The sequence below is a fragment of the Sycon ciliatum genome, chromosome 10 (assembly GCF_964019385.1).
Source record: "Sycon ciliatum chromosome 10, ocSycCili1.1, whole genome shotgun sequence".
Classification (NCBI taxonomy): Eukaryota; Metazoa; Porifera; class Calcarea; order Leucosolenida; family Sycettidae; genus Sycon; species Sycon ciliatum.
In genome coordinates, this window is record NC_088652.1 from 13,563,587 (window position 1) to 13,586,194 (window position 22,608).

General features: G+C 48.9%; 1 protein-coding gene across 1 annotated transcript in view; it reads right to left on the reverse strand.

The window, feature by feature from the left end:
- LOC135826326 (mucin-2-like) overlaps positions 1-22,608 on the reverse strand; it is a 92,078-nt gene that overhangs the window by 68,246 nt on the left and 1,224 nt on the right. The window contains exons 2-4 of the mRNA XM_065338945.1: positions 18,214-18,300; positions 6,456-6,485; positions 850-1,275 (exon numbers count right to left, since the gene is read on the reverse strand). Coding sequence (XP_065195017.1) covers positions 850-1,275; positions 6,456-6,485; positions 18,214-18,259 — 502 coding nt within the window. The 5' untranslated portion in view covers positions 18,260-18,300. The remainder of the gene's footprint in view (positions 1-849; positions 1,276-6,455; positions 6,486-18,213; positions 18,301-22,608) is intronic.

Here is a 22,608-nt window from a genome sequence, read left to right on the forward strand (position 1 = left end):
GGAGTAGTGTCGGAGTAGAAATTGCTGAGGAGACGTCGCGGAGTAGCGAGCTTTCCTGCGCAGGTATGACTTTGGCCGTATTTCAGCATGGTCGAGTGGAAAAATTCAAAAAAGTTTATTTCAAGAAAACCCCAAAAGGAAGATGGGGGACATGTCCTCAGCGCTAGAAGAGGTGTTCTACTATCTGCCGGTGTATAGTTCTGGCCAATTGAGGACGTAGCTGGCTGTTTTGCCAGCGCTTGTAAATTGGCTATTTTCAAGACGATCATTTGTGGCGTCAGGGGGTGATGGACCTCGTCTTCTGGGATGCTGGCGTGGCTAAGCGGTACTGCTCCCGGAACTCTTCTAAGGTGAGGCAATGTTGGCTTGATGGAGTTTTGTTCATAGCTTGTTCGTATACGCTGTGGCGTGACTCGTTTCTAGACCCATAAATAATGTGATATTTCGGCCATTTTTGAGGGGTATGCAAATTTCAAGGTTCCCTTCAGAAACTTTTTCAAGGGCTTTGCATAATCGATCCACACCCCAAAGGGAACCTACCTGCAAATTTTGAGCGAAATCGGAGAGATCCACTTGCACACATACTTTGGTATTCTCAGACATGCTCTCTTAATCGTGCAATAATAGATACATATAAGTGTACGGTTGTGAAACGTGAGGCCTCTTCCAGCACTCCTCCCAGTGCAATACCACTGTTGTGCCGCAGAGTGAGAAGTGCAGCTATCAAACCACAAGCACCAGGTTGCAAACAGGCTGATTGCATGGGGTGGTTACGCTATGTGCCGGAACAGACTTTATTTGTGGGAGCATCTTTAAAAGCACCCAATGCAGGCAGTTCTTTGTCCATACCTCTTAACTCTGGATCATTGATGAGCTCCCGTGGCTTTGTGTTATTCGCAATGGGAAAGGAGGTTTCCTGTACAAACCCGTTGTCACTACTAACCCAGATTGAGTACTTGAACAGTCCATCAGGGCAAAACAAACGACAATTATCGACGCTGGTACACAGCTGGTTGGTGCGGATCTCGGCGACAGCAACACTGCTTACATACCCATCACAGCCCTGACCACCCCGAGAGGCGAACAAAGCTGGCACAGGGGAGTACTGATTCAACTGAACTCGCGTTGAGTAGTTGCCAATCGAACACAATGTCCGCACCTGGATGTCCCTGCATTCTGGCTGGCCAACAACGTGCTGAAAGTCGAGAACCATGGCATTGTACTCAAATCTGTGGATAACTCTAAAGGAAATGCTATCATTGCCAGGGTGATTATCTGTACAACAGGAGCAAGAGGACAGACATAAGGCAGAGCTTGCAAAGCTGATCTGGCACTGAAATCACAAGGAAGCTCTGCACGAGACAACGCGCCATGGATCACGATTTACCAGCGGCGGGTCACAGTGTCTGACTGGAGAGACGACATGGGTGACTGGAACGTGACATTTCGCAAAGACAGTGCATTAAGAACAGTGTGCAACTCCGCAGCTGGTTTGGTCCACGGTGGCATTTTTTTGTTTGTTGACGTCACCTTTTTCACAACCCACGGCGCATGTTGTACAAAGCACGCGCAAAGTATGCGCTGGACGGCGACCTTCATCACGACTTTGTGGTTTTTTTTGCCACTTTCAATATGGAAACTTTAGTTGTTTCGCCCGCTTCTGTAGCTCTTTACCGTACTCAGAGTACAAGGACAGTCTCGTGAAACTCTGTCAAGTTCATGTGGCCACAGACTCCTAGGGCACACCTCGTACGGTATGGCTCATGATCTCCGGAAACGTTGACGTCAACGAAAACAATTCCACCGTGGGCCAAACCAGGCGTAGCTCCACGGTCTTTTTGTTTAAATTACCGTAAATTACCGTAAATTACCGTAAATTACCGTAAAGTACCGTAAATTACCGTAAAGTACCGTTGATCCGCCCCCTCTCTAATTCCCTCCCCTGTCGATTTTCTACCTGTGAAGCGATTTCGGCATATACAACGAAATACGACGTTGAACCGACGCTTGCACTGCTGTACACAACATGTGCCAATCCAGGATGAAAATGTGCACAATTTAGCACATCGAGTCTGATCCTCCAAGTTGTTGTACATCGTACTGCACTTGACAGCCTTGATCTAATTCCCGCCCCCTGCCGAAAACCCAGCTGGGAAGCGACATGGCGTGGGGGCGAATCAACGGTACGTTACGGTAAGTTCATATGCATAAGCCCATTGCGCATTGCCAAATATGGAAGTTATGAGTAATGCATGTGAGTACACTGGGATCAGCACTTTTCAGCAGTGCACTGTTCAACACCCCAGATGACCATGCCCAGGTGGCCATGTGGGGTGTTTATGGTACAAATTATGTCATTGCCCAATGGGCTTATTACATCGCACTTGTGGCAATGCAGATCTATAAAGTATAAAAGCTCCCTTACATGTACCGGTATGTGTGCGCGTGGCACCGCTGGTCTGGGACGCGTTTAGCATCGGTAGGTGAAGGCGGTGGTGGCGATCACGAGCTGCATAGATCACAGCTCACGTGGAATGCCCAAGTCCGTGGCAGAAATGCACATTGTTTTCGGGCGCTTTGGTCTTATGTCGTCTCCCTAGGTGCTACAGCTCAGGCCTGGCGGAACCAGTCTGGTTGGTCAGGCCATGGCCAGACCAATGTTTTAGCCCTCAACTCGTGTTTACCTCCGAGGCGGTCATGTATATCCCCTCCATATCATACACAAACTGTACGAAACGCTAGGGTATGGCCGGACCAATCAAAAACTGCTTCCGCCTGTCCTACAACTCCCTGGTTACCAGTATGCAGTCCCCCCACCCCCTCCCCCCCTTTTTGTACCCTTTCAGTACTAACTTGATTCAGACAACTTGCTACATGCACTGCGTGTGGAAGCTGATCTGAACTTTCGTTTCCATTCATCAGTTCTGATAATCTTGGGCTTGCTGGAATTGAATCAGTACCAAATTTTGACAAAATGTCGCGATTCGACTGGGCCTTCTTTGTAGTATTCCTGCAATGCAACTCCTTGGAGCTGGGTCATCAGATGTGCATGTCAATCCTGAGCTTTCTGCTCGAAGTTCGAGAGTGGCAGCAAGAGTCCATAACTCTGGGGGGAAGGGAGGGGAGCAATGGACTCTTGGTGACAGCCATGCGCGGTCTGTGGCAGTCTACAATACTGAAAAAGTGTGAGCGAATTTAGGACAGAAGTCAGCGTGTTGCAAAAGAAGGATCCACAGCTGTATCCATGTGCTGAGCACACACATTAATCGATCGACTTCTTGTTCATAAGTTGAAGTATTTCACGATCGCCAATTTATGAGAATTTTGGAGTCAACACTGTCTCCTGCCAGCTTTCGCAGGCTTACTCACATGTTGCCCTTCACAAGAGAAGACACAAGAGAAGACACTACTACTGTATCGTCTAAAGAAGTTGTGGAAGACGACACTGTACTCAACGCTAAACTATTCACATGATAAATGACGAACCAAACAGAACGCACTCGAAACTAAAGGTACTTGCAAAGAAGAGGGCTACTGCTTGTACCACACGAGCACGACTAACTTCATTGGGGTCACGCTAGTAAAACCAGTACGGGTCAGACCTCGCTATAACGTAATCTCTGGGGTATGGTGTTCAGGGGCGTCACACACGGTACGACCACTACGACCATGGTCGTACCACTTTTCGTCCAGGATCTAGGATGGTCCACCCAATTCATCCGAAAAAGCAATAAAAAAATTCAAGGATCTTCGGACTTGTACAAAACATCGCAACTGTTACTTTCATTGCAAGGAGCATACAGACTTGATGCCTAGCACTAGCAGCTAGCTATTGCCCAAGACTCCAGGCGGCTATCCATTACGATAGGCGGTTGGAGTCACGGTTAGAGACAACCAGACGATGGATTCCTCACGGACGCATTCACTGCAAACTTGACGGAAACACAGCTGAGCTGGCGGCGATCACTGGGTCCAGAACTAAAATTTTCCAAGATCTACCATGTTACAATGGCGATCAGCACGTCAAGAGACACTACATGTATGTCACTTGTCAGCTACAACATAATAATTATATTCTTTCCACAACAACACCTACCTAGTACCTCTGGCTCCTGACGATCTACTGCAAGCGGATTCGAAAATGCATTACACCCGCGAACGCAGAGCTTGTCAACAGAAAAGGGAAGCGCTTCATTCTCCGAAGCTGAAAAGTGTTTGGACTGCTGCTCCACGGCGGCAGAATATTCTGCAGCTGTTCACCGACACGACCCGCTTCACCTATATTATAACGATTTACGATCGTTTCGTTCCCCGAGTTTTCTGGTAGCAGCAACAAGAATTTCGTCCGCGACGACAGGACGAAAGTCTCGCAAACTAAAGTCCTGTTGCCACGAAGACAGAGAAGATTCCGCAAGCGCTTTCTTCTGCTTCCATTGTTGTAGCTCTCCGGTCCACTGGCAGATCTTTCAATCCCACCGAACAAAAACAAAGGATCTGCTTCTCTCTCTAAAAACAACTAAAATAATTACTTCGCGACTGTCCAGGCCGGACGTGTACATAGTGTACGCGACGCGGCAGTCTTTTGCAGGACACGACATACGTTTTTGCATAGCCGCTGGCGCTAGAACGCGCAGCACACTTGTACTTTGGATTTTGCGATTTTTCGAGGGCAATGGCCCTGAATCATTGAATGGGTTCCATTTGCCTTGCTTGGCTACCTACGATGTACAGAAAATACCAAAAATCCATGAGAAGTATGTTTTTGGAGCTGGAGTGGGGTTGTCTAATAAGTGCTAGGGGAACCCTCCTTTGCGGCTGTAGAGTGCTAAAACGTGGCCTGTTAGCCGAAAAATCCTTATTTTTTCTCCGGGGGACACCCCCGGACCCCCGGTCGTACCACTCTCAGCAACCCTGTGACGCCCCTGGTGTTTTCTTATGTTGTAACGAGGTTTATGTTATAGTGAGCTGGGCACACCAATATGCAACATGGACGTCTAAATGACGCTCTTTGAATGCCAGTATGTGCGCTGAAGTTAAGCAAGGGTATACCGGTAGGCAGCCGTGAGCAGACATTTCACGAAAGGAAAGTGATTTGGGCCACAAAGATATTCGACTGTACGCCTGTTTGTATTATACTGAGGCCCTCTCTTTTAAATAACGCCCCTCCCAGGGCTTGTAATCTTGGTCTTGTTTTGCTCTAATGTTCTTGTTGAGTCCATAACCCCCAAGAGTGTGCAACTGGGGACTGGCTGCTGTAGGCCCACTGCGCGGCGGAATTCCAACATTACGTCAACCACTGAGGCACAGAGGACAAAACTCTGCATTCCGATCCGCGGCCGCGGTGCTTGGAATCAGGGAGTAGTACAAGCGCAATGAATGTGTACGTCATTTTTGACATAATGTTGGAATTCCGCCGCGCGGATCCCCATGTACAGAGTTGCACACTCTTGGGGCTATGGACTCTTGCCGTCACCTTTTTGCGGGGCAAGTTACCCCATACATGTACTTGGCAGGTACAACCCGTTATAGTACATTTATGTGTATGACCTCACAAAGTTCATGACCTTTTATGCAGAGTTGGTATGACAGTGTGTACGGTTGTAGTGGACTTGCCCCGCAAAACCTAACGGCAGGAAATTAATGCATACGTCCCATTGCACTGGTGGATTCAGGATCAAATCGCAGTTCTTCTTGCAGTTTTTATTTAGTCATGATAGTCTATACATCATGTAGAAGACTCTATTCTTCTTTGCCTTCTTTATTTTTAGTAGTGTTGAAACGAGCGTATCTATAACAAACGAGCGAACAGTTCCACTTACGAGTGAGCCATCGAGCGAGTGAACGAGTTTCACTGTTGTGGCAAAGATGATTTTTTTAATTCAGCTGCTTTGAATTTCACCGCCGGCGCTGGGATTGCTGCTGCTTTTGACTGGCTTCACTTCGGACGGGTGTTTGGTGTCGAGATGTCTCTCTCTCTCTTTTCGGCGCCTTCGTTTAGCCGCCATTGTAAAAAAAGACTGTTTTTTCACAGATAGCAAGTAGCCCTGTTCTTCGCTGCATTGCGGAAAAAAACTTCCAAAACGACTAAGCATTACTCGAACGGAGAGTTCACTAGATGCACTGACTGCATTGCAGACTGCAATGTGCATGCCGTACCATATACGGCGCTCGTTAGTGCAAACGAGCTCGCCGCACAAACGAGCCGAGTTTCTGGCGAGCGAGCTAACAAGCACCCGGTGAGATCCTTCCAACACTAAATTTAGGCTGGATAATGTAAACATACCAGCATTGAAAAGTTGTATCCTCTCTTGAATAGTGGCCTCTTTTGAGTAGTGCCCTGTCTGCGATGGACATTGAAAAAGTAGTGCCCCGGGGGCACTACTTGTATGAGTACGGTAGTACTCACTACGCATGAAGCAATATTTTCCTATTTCATGACTAAAATATTCACTCACTGCTTCGTCCGGTGTATTGGCAAGAGACCCCTGTCGATGACAAGTGGTAGAAACCAAATGGCCATCCGCAAAAGACACACAACCGGGAATGCAAAAAGACATGCACACACACACACACACACACACACACACACACACACACACACACACACACACACATGCACATGCCCCCCCCCCCCCACACACACACGCACACACACACACGCACACACACACACACGCACACACACGCACACGCACGCACAAACTACCACCGCCGCCACCATCACGACCACCACCACCACCACACCCATAGAGACAAGCAAGCAGCAACAGAGAGGACACCAAAAACACAGAGCAGTGAAACATAAGCGTTAATGAGACTGGCAGTGGCATGGTGTACAATGTCATGCAGAATGAAAGCAAGGCAAGATTGTCTGCCTCAAACATAATTGTACGACTCAGTGATCAGTCACGTCTCCATGATCAATCACGGTCCCAGTGAGCACTCAAACAGTCGCCAAAGGGCAGTCACAGAGCCACACACCGGTTTGTACAGTCAGACCCCGCTATATCCGGTCCTCTTTTATCCGGATTCCTCGCCATCCGGCAGAAAATAGCTGGTTACAAATTTACAGCAGACGTGATGCATCCTAAATCAACGGTGTTCGGTTATCCGATTCCCTCGCCTATCCGAAAATTGTTGTGGAAAACGGATGTGTGCAGGTAAGCGAGGTCAGACTGTATCCCGATGACCAGTCACAAACTGGCGCGGTTTCCTCTGTGAATGGTCACAGCATACACGTAAAAAAACAATATGACTCAACTCCAGGCATTCACGCGATCAACAGGGACAGGGACAAGGGAACTTTGTGTTTCCTTTAGAGTCGACTAAGAAAGATTTCGATCGACTCGTAATCTCCACGTAGTCTACTTGTAGCTCGACTCTGGTTGTGTGCACTCCTCTCCAAAACGAAAGGTGGTCAAAACTCTTCCAGGCTTAAGACAGAATCTATTTTTCGAGAGAGCATTTTGGCAAGTAAATTGTACTTTTCATTATCTTTGTTGCACTGACAGCTTCAAGAAGTAACAAGACCATGTCATTTGGCAAGTAAATTGTACTTTTCATTATCTTTGTTACACTGGCAGCTTCAAGAAGTAACAAGACCAAGTCATTTGGCAAGTAAATTGTACTTTTCATTATCTTTTGTTGCACTGACAGCTTCAAGAAGTAACAAGGCAAAGTCATTTGGTAAGTAAATTGTACTTTTCATTATCTTTGTCGCACTTCACCAAATGAACAGGCAGAGATGCCTTCTCACCTGCCCATAGGACATGTTCTCACAGAATGATGAAGGGATGATATACTCCAAGTAATAAGATTCTAGACAATTCGATGATCATGCGCCTCTCGGCTGAAGTCCTTTCTTTTTGCCTGGCACTCGTGGCGCAACAACTAACTTTGGTTGGATAATGTTTATTAGAGCTGGGTGCTCAATCGCCTGGGGGAACTACTCAGGCACAGTTCTTCGGTCTGCGCACCAGCAATGGCGGCTTGGGGATTGTTTGAAATGAGATTTTTTTAAACCCACACATGTAGTGGACAACTAGGTTCTACCATCACAACTGTGAGAGGACCTGCTGTAGACAACCGATTGCAGAAGTATTACTGTTGTAAAACCGGAAACTTTCGGTGGAAGTTTATTTCCGGTAACTTCAGTACAGGTAATTTTTACCTAAAATAAAACGCGACCTAAAATTCAACAAGCCACACGGTGTGCAAAATGCATTTTAGGATCTGGAAAACTGGTTTACCGAAATTTTCGCGCTACCGAACCGTTGATTTTTGGGAAATACCGAAAATTCCCAGTTTAAATTCCCGGTTTTACAGTTGTACACCATCATAGCAAGGAGGACTCCGTAATGAACAGAACGTAAAACTCCCTGCAGATCGATTTCTGGTGACTGGTCTCGGGGCACAATGGAAACTGTGACGGGTTGCCAAGTTGGGTTTTGTGACTGGTCATGGGGGCAGTTGCGACTGCATGACTGGTTGCTGGGCATGTGACTGCTCACGGGGCTCACAGAGTCCTACATATATAATTATACATAAGTATACATGTACAGTGAAGCTTGGTTATAACGACACCCGAGATGGATTGCCAAAAAGTCCTTATTTGCGATCTGTCACTATATCCGATCTTGGGATTTTCAACACAATATGCACACCAAAACGCGGCAAAATTAATTTTCTGCACAATGGTGCTTTTTTCAACTAAACACAAGGAGCGCTTCGTCCAACTCAGGGAAACTCGACTGCCTAGAGCTCTTGGCATCCATTGACGTCGCTTTCTTCACTTTGGCCACAATCTCCTCTCGGTTCTTGATGAAGCCAGTGTTAGCTGCTCCCGGAAGTCCCCTCACACCGGAACACAGGGGTTTTATATGATTGGATAATTAGAAGTATTCGATAAGAGTGTAGACAGAAGGAGAACAGGACAACGACAACTCAAGACTAGACTAGAACAGAACAGAACTGGAGCATGCGCTCTTCTATGTGAGTGGCTCATTGCCAAGGGGAACGAGCGGGAAATACGAATAGTGAGTATTCAGGTCGTAGCATACATACACCTATTACACTGTGCCCCCCTAGCTAAAATTCACGTCCACGGGAATGAACGAAATACCAAGGAAACAAACAAAAGAAAACAAACCAAATAATAAACTCAGTCCAGGACATAGTCAGCTAGTCGAGCAGGTGCAGTGCGAACACGGCCAGAACGACGAGAACCAGGAGAAGAAGTACGGACCGGATCAGACGACGGCGGCTGTAGCGGTGGAATGCAGCGCGGCAAATCATCATCGGGCAGCGGCAATGTAACAGGACCGGACACAGTTACAGCTTTCTTGAGGCGATTGAAATGGACGGTACGTTCACACCCAGGCATAGACAAGGTATACGACGTAGGACCATTCACACGAACAACACGAAACGCACCGGACCAATAACGGTGGAACTTGGCAGACTCGCCGGCATGAATCACCTTATCATGCAGCCAGACTAAATCGCCAACGACAAACGAAGCACCACTGCAGTGAGCATCATACACTCATACACTGACTTCTGGTGACGATGAGCAGCAGCTAATTGATCACGAGCAAGAGAATGAGCCTGAGCTAAACGGTCACGTACGAGCTGAACATAGGCAAATGGGGAGAGCTCGGGAGGATCAGGAGGAGGAAAGACCAGATCAACAGGCAGGCGAAGCTCAGCACCATACAACAAACGGGAAGGCGTAAAACCAGTACTACTGTGTACAGCAGCACGGTAGGCGAGAAGAACAAGCGGAAGGTGAATATCCCAATGGACATCTGTTGGGCCAACAAAAGCCTTCAGGTGATGGATCAACGTACGATTGAGGCGTTCAACAAGTCCATTGCCCTCGGGGTGGTAACTGGTTGTGCGGGATTTCCGGATGCCAAGGATAGTGCACAACGACAAGAAGAACCGAGCTTCGAACTGAGAGCCTTGGTCAGAGTGGAGGCGACGTGGCGCACCAAAGCGAGACACCCAACCATGAACAAATGCCAGAGCGACAGCCTCAGCAGTAATGGCAGATAAAGGAACGGCTTCAGCCCAGCGAGTGAAGTAGTCGACGATGACAAGGACATACCTGTTACCGGTTGGAGTCACAGGAAGTGGACCAACAATATCCAATGCGACAAACTCAAACGGAAAACCAGCAGCCATGGACTGCCACGGAGCACGGTGGACTGGATTCTTAGAAGCCAACTGAGCACAAGTCGGACAACTCTGCACATAAATCTGGACATCGGATGCCATACCCTGCCAAAAGAAACGTTGACGGGCCAGATGTAACGTTTTCTCAATGCCAAAGTGACCAGCACCGGGCAGAGAATGAACAGACGCGAGCGCAGCAGACTGCAAAACGACAGGGACAATCAGAACAGGATGTTCGACATCAACATCATGAGCGAACGGGGGATCAAGATACAACACCTTATCGATAAGACGCAACTGAGAAACAGAAGACCAAAGGAATTTCTGAAGACGGCTGAAGGGACGGATATCCTCTTCAGGTGGACGGACAAATTTCCCACTGGCAGCATCGTACTAAGACAAAACCGCAGCGAGATCAGGATCAGCGGACTGGGCACTCAGAATATCCTGCGGCCGAAAACAATCAAGCGGCGGCTCAGGAGAACTGACGAAAGTGGCTCCAGAAACTGGCACTTCAGCAGCAGCTGACAGCGGAACATCACGGACAAGGGGCGGCGGACTCGGCGGAGGAGACGGGGCAGCATCTTGCGGCGGCGTTGGTGCCAGTGGCGGAGACTCACTGTGCACATGTGCTTCAGGTTCGGCTAGCAAACGCGACAGACCATCAGCATTCAATATGTTGGCGACCTGGACGGTGGACGACTCGGAATTCATATTCGGATAAACAGTCAAGCCAACGTGCTTTCCGTCCGCGGGGTTCCTTCAGGTTCCGGAGTGCCGTCAATGCAGTATTGTCCGTCCTGGCAACAAATGGTCGTGCCAACAAGTAGTGCCTGAAATACTCCGCAAAATAGACCAGCGCAAGGGCTTCACGATCGCTAGCATCGTAGTTGCGCTCAGCTTTCGTCAGTAGACGGCTGCCATACCCGATTGGTCGCTCAGTTCCATCCTCGATCTGGCTGAGGACCGCACCAATCGACACAGGAGCATTTCTTCAGATTGAACCGCAGCCCAGCGGACCGAACTCGCGCGAAAATGGGCAGCAGAATCTGGAGTTGGACAGACAGCGTTTCGCTGGCATTCAGGACATCATCAAAGAACACACGGCAGAATGGCTGGGCCGGTGTGTTACATAAGCCACCTCAGGACTGCTTCCATTACGCACTGAAATGTCGCTGGGCCATTCCTGCAGCCCATCGGCAGAACATTAAACTCAAACAAGCCCAGTGGCGTGGTAAATGCCGTCTTAGCCTTGTCGCTTCCTTCCATTGCTATTTGCCAGTACCCTGACGCTAAGTCAAGGGACGTGAAATACCGACAGCCAGACAGGGAATCAAGCATGTCATCTGCCCGGGGAATCGGGTAAGCATCAGGCTCGGTGACAGAGTTCAACTTCCTGTAGTCGATACAGAGTCGAAGAGAGCCATCCTTCTTTGGCACCAATACTATGGGTGATGCCCACGGACTAATCGATTCTTGTATTATGCCTTGCTTCAACAGCGTATTCAGTAGATCTTGCAGAGCCTTCCGGCGGTGATATGGAATCCGCCTGGTAGGTTGTTTTATAGGGTTATTTTGTCCTGTGTTAATTTTATGAGGGAATATGTCACAGTAGCCATAGTCATCATCATGCAAGATAAATAAATCGTGGTTATCATGAAGTAGTTAAGTGAGCGTGCGAGACTGTTCTGTGGAGAGATGATTTTGTGCGTTGATATATTCATCGATGACTTTCTTGCGTTGCTCAGTTAGCGGGATCGGGCCGGGTGAAACTGAGGAAACCATAGCTTCAGTGTCGTCAATATGTTCACAATCTGTAGGAATTTGATGAAGTTCGGCAACATTGGTATTTTTATGAATGAGTATAGGATGATTTGCATGATTTTCAACAGCCACAACCACACGTGTTTGGTTAGGGCCAACAGTTACAAGACTAGGAGTCACTGCCACATCTGGATGCTTCGCCATAAAGGACTCCAATGGATCTGCCACGCAATCCATCACAACCGTGCACACATCAACAGCTGCACAAGGCACCAAGACAACATGTCCTGCAGGTACTGACAACTCCATCTCAAACACCACACGAGATGAGTATACCACAGGGTCGGCCACACTTTCGGGCGCACACGCCGGGACAACGCCAGGGTGAGCCATGGGTTCAACAACCCGTGCAGACAATGAATCGTCAGACAGATCAGATGAGGATGATGCATGGAGATTTATATGATGAATATTTTGAGGATGATTGGATTTTGAATGATTGTTTTCATGATTTTTATGTTCCGGCTCAGTGTCGCTGGTGTCAGACAATGGCTTCGTAGCACCCAGTGTCTGTGAGGGAACATGTCGTGGGCCACTAACGCACACACACAGACTCCTCGCCAAACGTCAACATACCTTGGGCAACATCCAGCACACCACCATGCTCAAAGAGGAAATCTGATCCAAGAATGACATCTTTGTGGATGGCATCAGACAACACAAAGGAGTGCACAAATGAGCAGTTGCCCAGGCAGAATGCAAGCTCTACAGACCCCAACACAGGCAACTGGTCTCCGTTCACCGCACATAAACGCGGAGCAGACTCGAGTGTTTGCTCAGAGCCAAACAACGAAGTGAACAAATTTGCGTGCAACAACGATACACTTGAGCCTGAGTCGATTAATCCAGACACTGTTGCAGTCCGGAAACATACATCTACATGCAACACAATTGGAGAAATAGCATGCACACAGACATCATGCAAATGGAGGGGCTCGTTCTCCTCGACTGGCTGCTGCCCCGCGTCACCAGTCAATTGTCGTTTTTTCGGTTCATATGAGGACAATAAGCGAGGAAGTGGCCAACTTCTCCGCAGCCATAGCATGCGCGGTCGGGCTGCATGGCTCCTCGGCGGTCCTCGCAAACCTCCGCGTCCGAAACGTCCACGACCACGGCCACCCCGCAGCTGTCCTTGCTGTTGGCTGACAAAACCGTTCGTGAAACCGCCAGCTCTCTCCAGTGCGGAGAGACGAGAATCAAAATTTTCAAGGATGCCGGCCAGGCGATCACGTTCTGTGTGTTCCTGGTCGCCATTTTGGTTCTCCGTGGCAACGCGCGGCCGGATGGGGCTGTACTCCGAGTGCCTGGGTCGACTGGGCGCGGGAGTCGACTGTTGTTGGTGTTGCGGAGCTGTTGCAAACACCGGCTGAGCGTATCCCGATCGGGATTGTTCGTGGGCGTGGATGGCACCCACCTCAATCGCCTTTTGGACGGCTGCATCCAACGACGTAGGTCGTGGAGATGCAAGTGCCAGACGCAGGTCTTTCTTTGCCTGTCCGTCGATGAACAACTGGAGCAGCATTGAGTCCAGGAGCGGCCCACTCTGCCCGGGATAAGTCTGGCGTGCCAGACGTCGCAGCTCCTGCGCGAACGCATACTGGGTTTCAGTGGCCAATTTCACTCTCTGTCGGAGCGTCGCCTCGTGCATAAGGGCCAGTTGCGGAGGTTCCAGTCTCGCGCGCAGCGCTTCGACTGCCTCGCGATATGTGATGTTGGGCGAGTTGGTGACGATGTCCGTCAACATCTCGTGTGGTATGCCAACCAGACGCGCCGGCAACAGGCGCAAACATTGTTCATGGGTGTAGCCTGACAGGGCACATGCGTTATCAAAGTGGCTCATATAATTTACAAAATCTTGTCCAGGTTGACTGCCAAATGTGTCTGGGAGCAAGATCGGTTTGGGCAGTGGACGTGCATTTGGTGCGTCTGTGTCCATGGTGTCCGGCAAGCGAAAACGATGGGACAACCCTTGTACCGGCGAACTCTCGCGCTCTTCAGCAATGCTCATGTCACAGCCAGCTTCAGCGAAGCTACGCTCTAACTTTTCTTGTCTCTTGGATTTCGCTGAACGGCCTATTGTGAACAAAAAATTGTTTTTGTATTTTGAATTTTCGAAAAAAATTAATCTCTGCAAGAATTTCCCGTGGACTCGATCGACGCCTCGATCAACTACGTAACAACTCGTATCGATCTAAATCTTTTACGTAACCTATCGTGCGTAGCGGCAAACAACTAAATTTGGCAGAGACAATTCCAAATAGGCAACTACTCGTACTCTATCTACGGACACAGTGTAGACTCAACTACCCAGCTAGCAGATATCCTAACAACAGACAGCAGTCAGTATGCAATCATGCACAAAACACGGACACAGAAAATGTTCTGAAAAAATGTTTGGCCGGACAGGTTGGCGCCAATGCGTGACCTATGGACTGTAAACAATGCACGCAACAAGAAAACGACGAGCAGAAAGAAACACAATGCAGAAAGGAAAATATCGACGAAGAGAGTGGATGAGGATATGGTAGTTCACTTGGTTGGGCCTCAGTGGGTCTTCGTAGTAGGCGATCTCCGAAGGCGTACACACTCCGCCAGCGATGTAGACGCAGTTGACGTTTTCCGCTGCCACCAGTGTTAGCTGCTCCCGGAAGTCCCCTCACACCGGAACACAGGGGTTTTATACGATTGGATAATTTATAGAAGTATTCGACAAGAGTGTAGACAGAAGGAGAACAGAACAACGACCACTCAAGACTAGACTACAATAGAACCGGAGCATGCGCTCTTCTATGTGAGTGGCTCATTGCCAAGGGGAACGAGCGGGAAATACGAATAGTGAGTATTCAGGTCGTAGCATACATACACCTATTACACCAGCGAGAGTACCGTGCGCGACTCCATACTTTTCTTGAACGAATGTCCGCTTTGCACCTTTGTCCAGCTCCTGCAGAATGGCGTACTTTTCCGCGTAGGAAAAGCGCTTTCGCTTTCCAACAGAGACAGGGCAAGACATCTCGAACTTCCAAGTCTTTGGTCCAACGACAACTGAGAAAGTGATTTCTCGGAGAAAGAAGCATGGCGAATGTTGCGAAAATCCGTCACAGAAGATACGGAAGGTACGGAGGGTAAGTGCGCACTACACCTGTACACAGGACACGTATTTTACCGTCAGTAGATCTACGACATGTCGACACTCCTTTGAAGTTTCCGGGCGTGTACGAGTGTGCAGTGCAGTGTAGTGTACAGTCGATGTACACTAGACTGCACTGTACGATCTTGTGCACCCGGCCCGCGGCAGCTGTGAAAGCCAGAATCGATCGTACATCGTACTTCGCAGTCGTGAGAATGTCGTTATTTTGACCCATTTTCACACTACGGTGCATGACAATTTGGTCATTATTCTCGATTTGTCGTTATTCGAGTTGTCGTTGCAACCGATCTTTTTTGTACAAAAAAACAATACAAAATTGCTGCTGCCATGGATTTTTGTCGTTGTAGCTGATCTGTCGTTATAACCAATGTCGTTATAACCAAGCTTCACTGTACCGTAAAATCCCGCCAGAGCACCTCTACCTCCGCAACCCATCCAGTAGAGCGAGGTGGAAAGGGGCGGATGGGCGAGTGCGACTTGCCGCATTCAGTACTACAGTAAAACCTGTAATGGCGACCACTCGACCATGGCGACCGCTTTTCCTTGTCACGGACGCATTCACATTCAAAACACCTCGGATAAGGCGACCACTCGCTCAACGCGACCGGCGACCACCCACCCGCGATCGCGTTGCACAGTGCTAGTCGGGCCTGATTGGAAATTTTTATTTCCATTGCTATCAGGTTCGGCCTCGTTTCCTCTGTGCTGCGCTGACGAGTCCACAAAGGACGAAACAGTTCTGTCCGCAGATTGAGTGAATGTATGCATTACATGGTGCACCATGCATGGTAGATCTACACATCAGTGCAGGAAGTGTAGATGTACATGGTGCATGCACGACATTTGACAGGTCTGAGGACCCCATGCACATGAGTCGTGCTAGAGTAGCATGCCATAGGTGCGTGCACTGTGATGCACTGATCAAAATGATGTATCACAATCATGTGGATATGGTCACGTGACCCACTAAGCCTGGATAAGAAGACCACCTGGCCACTGCGACCACTTTTTCTCGTCCCTTGAGGGGTCGCCTTAGACAGGTTTCACTGTACATGAACAAGTACTCACCCTACAAAAACTGTGCATGCGTCTCGTACACCGACAAAAGGTCCACAACATTGGGTCTACAAAACCCGTCAAAAAATCACGAGCAGCCAGGTTGACGAGATCATCCACCAGCACGATCGAGAGTGGCAGCATCATTCCTGCGACTTTGTGGATCAGCTAGCCCGCCGTGAGAGAGCATCTGCTGCCAAGTCCTCCAAGAAAGCTAGTGCTGCCTCTTTCGCTGCTCTCCGAGAAGCTGCGGACCGCCCCTTGGCCAGTCGTATGGATGAGCTGTCCCGCAAAGCCCCTCTTCCTGGCTCACTGCTCTTCCTCTCAAGGAACATGGATTCCACCTCTCGAAGCAGGAGTTCAGGGACGGCCTTGCATTGCGGTATGACTGGCCTCTCCTCGATGTCCCCACGAAGTGTGCCTGCGGAGTTCTGTTCTCCACTGCTCATGCTATGTGTTGCCCCCGGGGTGGCTTCCCTACAATCCGCCATAACGAAGTCCGTGACATGGTAGGGGAGCTACTCACGGAGGTCTGCCACGCAGTGGCAATCGAGCCTCAGCTACCCCGCTCTCTGGAGAGGTGTTTACGGCTGCATCGGCAAACACCGCCGAGGATGCCCGCGCTGATGTCCGTGCCCGTGGCTTCTGGACCCGAGCACAGGATGCTTTCTTTGACGTACGCGTCTTCCATCCTGATGCGGCGTCCTACTCGGCCCAACCACTGGATGCCCTACTGCTTCAGCACGAGCGCCAGAAGAAGCTGCAGTACGGAGAGCGAATCCTCAATGTGGATCGTGGCACATTCAGCCCGCTGGTGTTGTCAACATCTGGTGTTGCCTCCCCTGAATGTGAAAGGTTCCTTAAGCGCCTCTGTGGCTTGCTTGCCAGGGCTGATTCCAGCATGCCCTATGCACACCATGTTGCATATGTGCGCTGCAGGCTGTCTTTCGTGCTGCTCCGGTCCGCTGTCATGTGTGTCCGTGGGTCTCGATCGGCATACCATCGTCCAGCTAACGAGCTCAGGGAGCTGGCGGTGGTTGAAAGCCAGATCTAAAACCAGTTGTGTTTTAGTGTAAAACTCTCGCCATTCCGGAGACATATTTTCCACACCTGTGTACTATTAATACTATCTTCCTATCATACCCTGGTTTCTCATCATTGTGTTGCTTTTGCCCGTAAAAGAGGCTGTACCCTTGGGGAGGTATATTAAAAAGTCAAAACCCAGGGTTTGTACGATCCTGGTCAAGAGGCGGTGAACTGTTGCGTACACTTCCAACCGGGTCGAGCAAGCGTCCGCAGTGCAGTACGGCATCACACTTCACAGATACGATGATGTACAACCATGGTCACTTCCCTGACAAGACGTCCGGGAGAGGCGCATAGGAGAGACAGAGCGCTCTGGCGGGCATTTACGGTACATACCCGACAACGTCAGGACAGTCATAATCTACAGCACTTTGGTGATGGGCTAGAACCGAACATTTGGCGAAGATCACTTTACGAATGCAGGGGCGTCAGAAGGTATTTTTTAGTGTGGTACGGTCAGCCATCTGAAGTACAATTTACTCATGGGAGAGTGGTGGCTGAGCCAAACATTTTGGAAATTTAGATCCCAGATCAGTGTATTTTATTAATTCACAGGGTAACTGGGGTGAAAAGTGGTAAGGTCAATACCGTAGTGACCGTATCGTGTCCGACGCCCCTGTAATGCCAGCAAAGACACCAGGAATATGGAAAAATCAACATTGGATAAATCTCCAATACTGCCCAGGTGTGTACAATGCTGTGTGTTTGATGAGTCTGCAAACGAATACGGAGATTCAGAAAGCTTCTTCATATACAGAGAGGCGCCCACAAGGGTGACTCTATGAAACTGACAGCTGCTGTCACATTGGGCAGACAACAACCCAGGTCCATATGTCACACCTCATTGTACCTACCAAAGACAGCCCTCGTAAAAAAACAATGCCGGGCTAAGCTGGCCAGGAGAGCACCGGAGTACTTACATTGAAAGCTGGTCAAGACGAGAACCAGGGCAAAGAAGTGCTCCATTGCTATGATGCGACTATCTTGCTTTAGAAGTGGTGAGTTCTCTGTAGAAAATCAACACAGCAGTGACAGCAGCACAGGACCAGGGACAACGTTAGCCTCCTACGGGAGGTCACCGCATCCTTTGAACATCCTTGTAGGATAGAGGTCATCAACATACTCAGACTGCGTTCCCTGGCCATTTCTCTCAAAAGCCAGAGTGCATCCGCGCGCGCGCGCCCACACACACACACACACACACACATATATATATATACACACACTCTCTCTCTCTCTCCCGCCCCCCCCCCCCCCCCTCTCTCTCTCTCTTACTTGCAGACTGACAAAACTGGTAACGTGGGGCTCCCCGGGAGAAGGGAGAGAGACTCGAAAGGAATCTTGGAAAGCTGACTCAATTAGCTGTTGAACCGCCGAACGGTTGACACTCCCTGAAATCCCCAAACTATGAGTGGACTTGGAAATTATCCCACTTAGGCAGCGGTCACACATGAAACGTTTGCACCGCTTTTGCGGAGGCGTAAAGCAGAACTACCGCAGCCGCTTTTGCTGAACACACGATGCAGCGGTCACACATACATGTACTGTATTCCAGCTCAACGCTCCGCTTTGGCGGAGAAAATGCAAATGCAGGCACATACACGTCCTATGAAATTGTTAATGTTCTTGCCCGAAGCGACCTTCGCTTGTAGAGCTACCGTGGATCGCTGACAGGCTGCTGAGTGTCTCCGGTCAAGTGCACTCGTGGATTCGGGGTGCATTTTTGGCGTAGCGAAATCCAAACTTTCCACCAAAGTGTAACTTACGCTTTGGCGGCGCCGCCAAGAAAAGTGCATGTGTGACCGCGGCCTTATAGGCTCACCACACCTCAGTAAGTGGATGAGGACAAGGTGCAGAAAAAGGATTGACGGCATCAGGGTATCTGCCCCGGGGTCCAACTGCAGCTACCCCTGCTCCCCAGTGAAGGTAATACTTGGTACTAGAGTGGGTGGCTAAATCAGAGTGGATCTGATATAGGCTTCACTAACACCATTGATTACACAAGAGTTAATTTAAAGGGGAAGTTAAGGCAAAAATTAAAATTTCACCAGTTGTAGTCTTCGGGGTGCTGAGTCGAATGGTCTTGGTCCGAGGAAGCTGAGACGCTCCCTTCCTACTTGAATCCCAATCGAACTCGCGCACTTCCACCGAAACTGGTTGACTGCGCCCTACTAGATGGGGATTTGTATGCAAAATGTCACTAAAAGCGCCATTTCGTTCTTATAAAAGCACGGATGACCGCGATTGGCCCATATATTGTAGTCTTTTGGACGCTGAGTCGACTGGTTTTGGTCCGAAAGGGCTGCGATGCGGCGTTCCTCCTTTATTCCCAATCGAACATGGTTGAAGAAGCGGTCACGTGCTCCTGCGTACACCAGTCAGCTGGTCACCGTGCCTGCAGGGTACAACTTACTAGCCTGTTTGACCTTTTTTGGGTGCAGTCCTGTCACTCAAGTTGAACTCGAGTTGAACCTTGGTGTGAAAGTTGTCACCTGCTGGCGTGGTGACCAGGTGATTTGGGCACCCAGGACCACGTGACCGCTTCTTCAACCATGTTCGATTGGGAATAAAGGAGGAACGCTGCATCGCAGCCTTTTCGGACCAAAACCAGTCGACTCAGCGTCCAAAAGACTACAACATATGGGCCAATCGCGGTCATCCGTGCTTTTATAAGAACGAAATGGCGCTTTTAGTGACATTTTGCATACAAATCCCCATCTAGTAGGGCGCAGTCACCCAGTTTCGGTGGAAGTGCGCGAGTTCGATTGGGATTCAAGTAGGAAGGGAGCGTCTCAGCTTCCTCGGACCAAGACCATTCGACTCAGCACCCCGAAGACTACAACTGGTGAAATTTTAATTTTTGCCTTAACTTCCCCTTTAACAAGAAGCAGTCCATGGTTAACAGGTATACATACTTCAAATAGAAAGTATATGAACACTGAAACCAACAAAGGTGGCAGGTACAACATTACACCTTCAAGCAGCCGAGCCTGTTGGCAACAGACCCAACACAATCTGGCATAAGTGTACCTACCAACCAAACCAGCTGGCGCACACACACACACACACACACACACACACACACACACACACACACACACACACACACACACACACACACATGCACACACACGGACACGCACACGCACACACACCACACCACACACACACACACACACACACACACACACACACACACACACACACACACACACACACACACCGGGAGAGGGTGATCAACTGTGTGGAAACGGTCTTCCGGGAGGACCGTTGGCAACGAAAGCAAAGTGGAGTGGCTGTCCACTTTGGTCGGTTGGTACAGTCAACTTTGCGAATAGGGAGGTTTCGCTCTACGGAATTACGTATGAAAATAACGTAGGAACTGCACGGAATTTTCATACGTAAAAATCAGAGCTGCTGGGTTTCGCTCTACGTGATTTATCCACGACGGCTAAACATGAGTTGTTGCTTTGGAGACGCGTTGGCTGCATGCGCCCACCGCATGCACCATGAACCGAAACCGGGTTTTCCATCTTATTTTGCACGTGGTGTACGGTGTGTGCACCTTGTGTTTCGCGCGGCTTGATCAAATGCGAAAAAATATTTCAAAAAGTCCTACGGACGACCCAACGTAGGAAAGAGCTTTCCTACGGAAATCCGTAGAGAGATTTACGTATGAAAGCTGCCCTCGCTCCCTGGCGCGTACGACATACGGATTTTCATACGTAATTACGTAGAGCGAAACCTCCCTAATAACGACATTCGGCGGGGCATCAGAAAAGTGTCCTTATTCGCGAAGTGTCCTTATATCCGAAGTCCCATTTGAATGTATGTGAACCCATATTTTGTATAGTATGACATGCATATCAAAATGAAGCTCTTTTCATGCTCTACGTCAATTTGTACTTTATTTCCATATTGCAATTGAAAGGAACTATAAAGTCAATATCCAAGGGAAATAAATTGAAAAATTAGCCTTTTCGAGCCAGCTACAGGGACATGTACATGTATGATGATTAATGTACAATCATGTACAACTACATGTAGTTGTGTACAGTCATGTAGTTGTGGTGATCACTCCAACTATTTTGAAGCAAAATAAAAAGAAAGAAAAAGCACCCCCCCCTCCCCCCTGGCTGTATCTTCTTGTACAATCATGTGTGCCTTATCCATCGCCACGGGTTCTGGTACTTCTGCATGACAGGTACTTGAAATAGCTGTCAAAAACCCAGAAAGTCGTTATTCAAGCAGTAAATATGACCTCGGGGCACTCTAAAATCATGTCGCTATTTGCGAATTGTCGTTATTCAGATAGTCGTTATATCCAAAGTTAAATGTATACAGGCAGATGGGACTTTGCTCTGGGCATGGAAATTCTGTCGTTATTCGCGAATTGTCGTTATATCCGAAGTCGTTATTAGCGAAGTTGACTGTATTATTTTATTTTACTTCGCCAGAATGAACAGGCATTGCTGCCTTCTTGCCTGGACAAGTGGATTGTCCAAGCTCTCACAAAAAGACGAAGAATACTTTCAAGAGGATGAACAGCTGCTGGAGGGACTGAGAGAGTGATTCGCGGAAAAAGAACTGACAAAGCAAGTAGCAGATGTTGCGAACGAGAACCTCAAGCACCAAGACGAGGCAACGAGAGAGTAGATACACGGGCGGGTGGACAAGCCCTCCATTCCTGTAAACCTCGTCCGGTTTGGAGCCGTATACTCATTTGCAATCCGTAAACTGGCCTTCAAACAGCTAAGTTGTTCTTGGGTGAATCAAAACATTCCCCCGCACTGAGCAGAAGTAAGCTGGTGAAAATGGTCGCTTGCATAAGGCGCATGTGCGCTTGACCTCGTGACGTGACAAAACCCTATTGTGCTGAAATGGATGCGGAATACCGGTGATGCCGGTGAGACTGGTGATATCGGTAATCGATGAGCCAGAATACCAAATACCACAATTCACACGTAAGCTTGTCTTGTATTGAGTCCTGTCTCCTATCCTAAGAAGGCAGTGAAATTTCCACCAAATGGTCGTCTAAGCCGTGGCTTTTATACAAGAATTTACAGTACTGGTTATCAGGGTCCGGTCGCACATGCACGGTTTTTCGGTGGCAAGGTTTTGCAGTACCGAGGCGTGTGTCTCTCCAGCGAAGCCAGTTGTGTGTGTGGTCAGCCACACGTACATGTACTCGTACAGTCGGGACAAGCACCTACTTCGGCGGACAATGAGAGCCAAGTGGACTGTGGTGCATCAGGCACACGGTAAATCCACGTGGACCGTGAATATCTTCCGCGCATTTTAGTGGCATGCACATC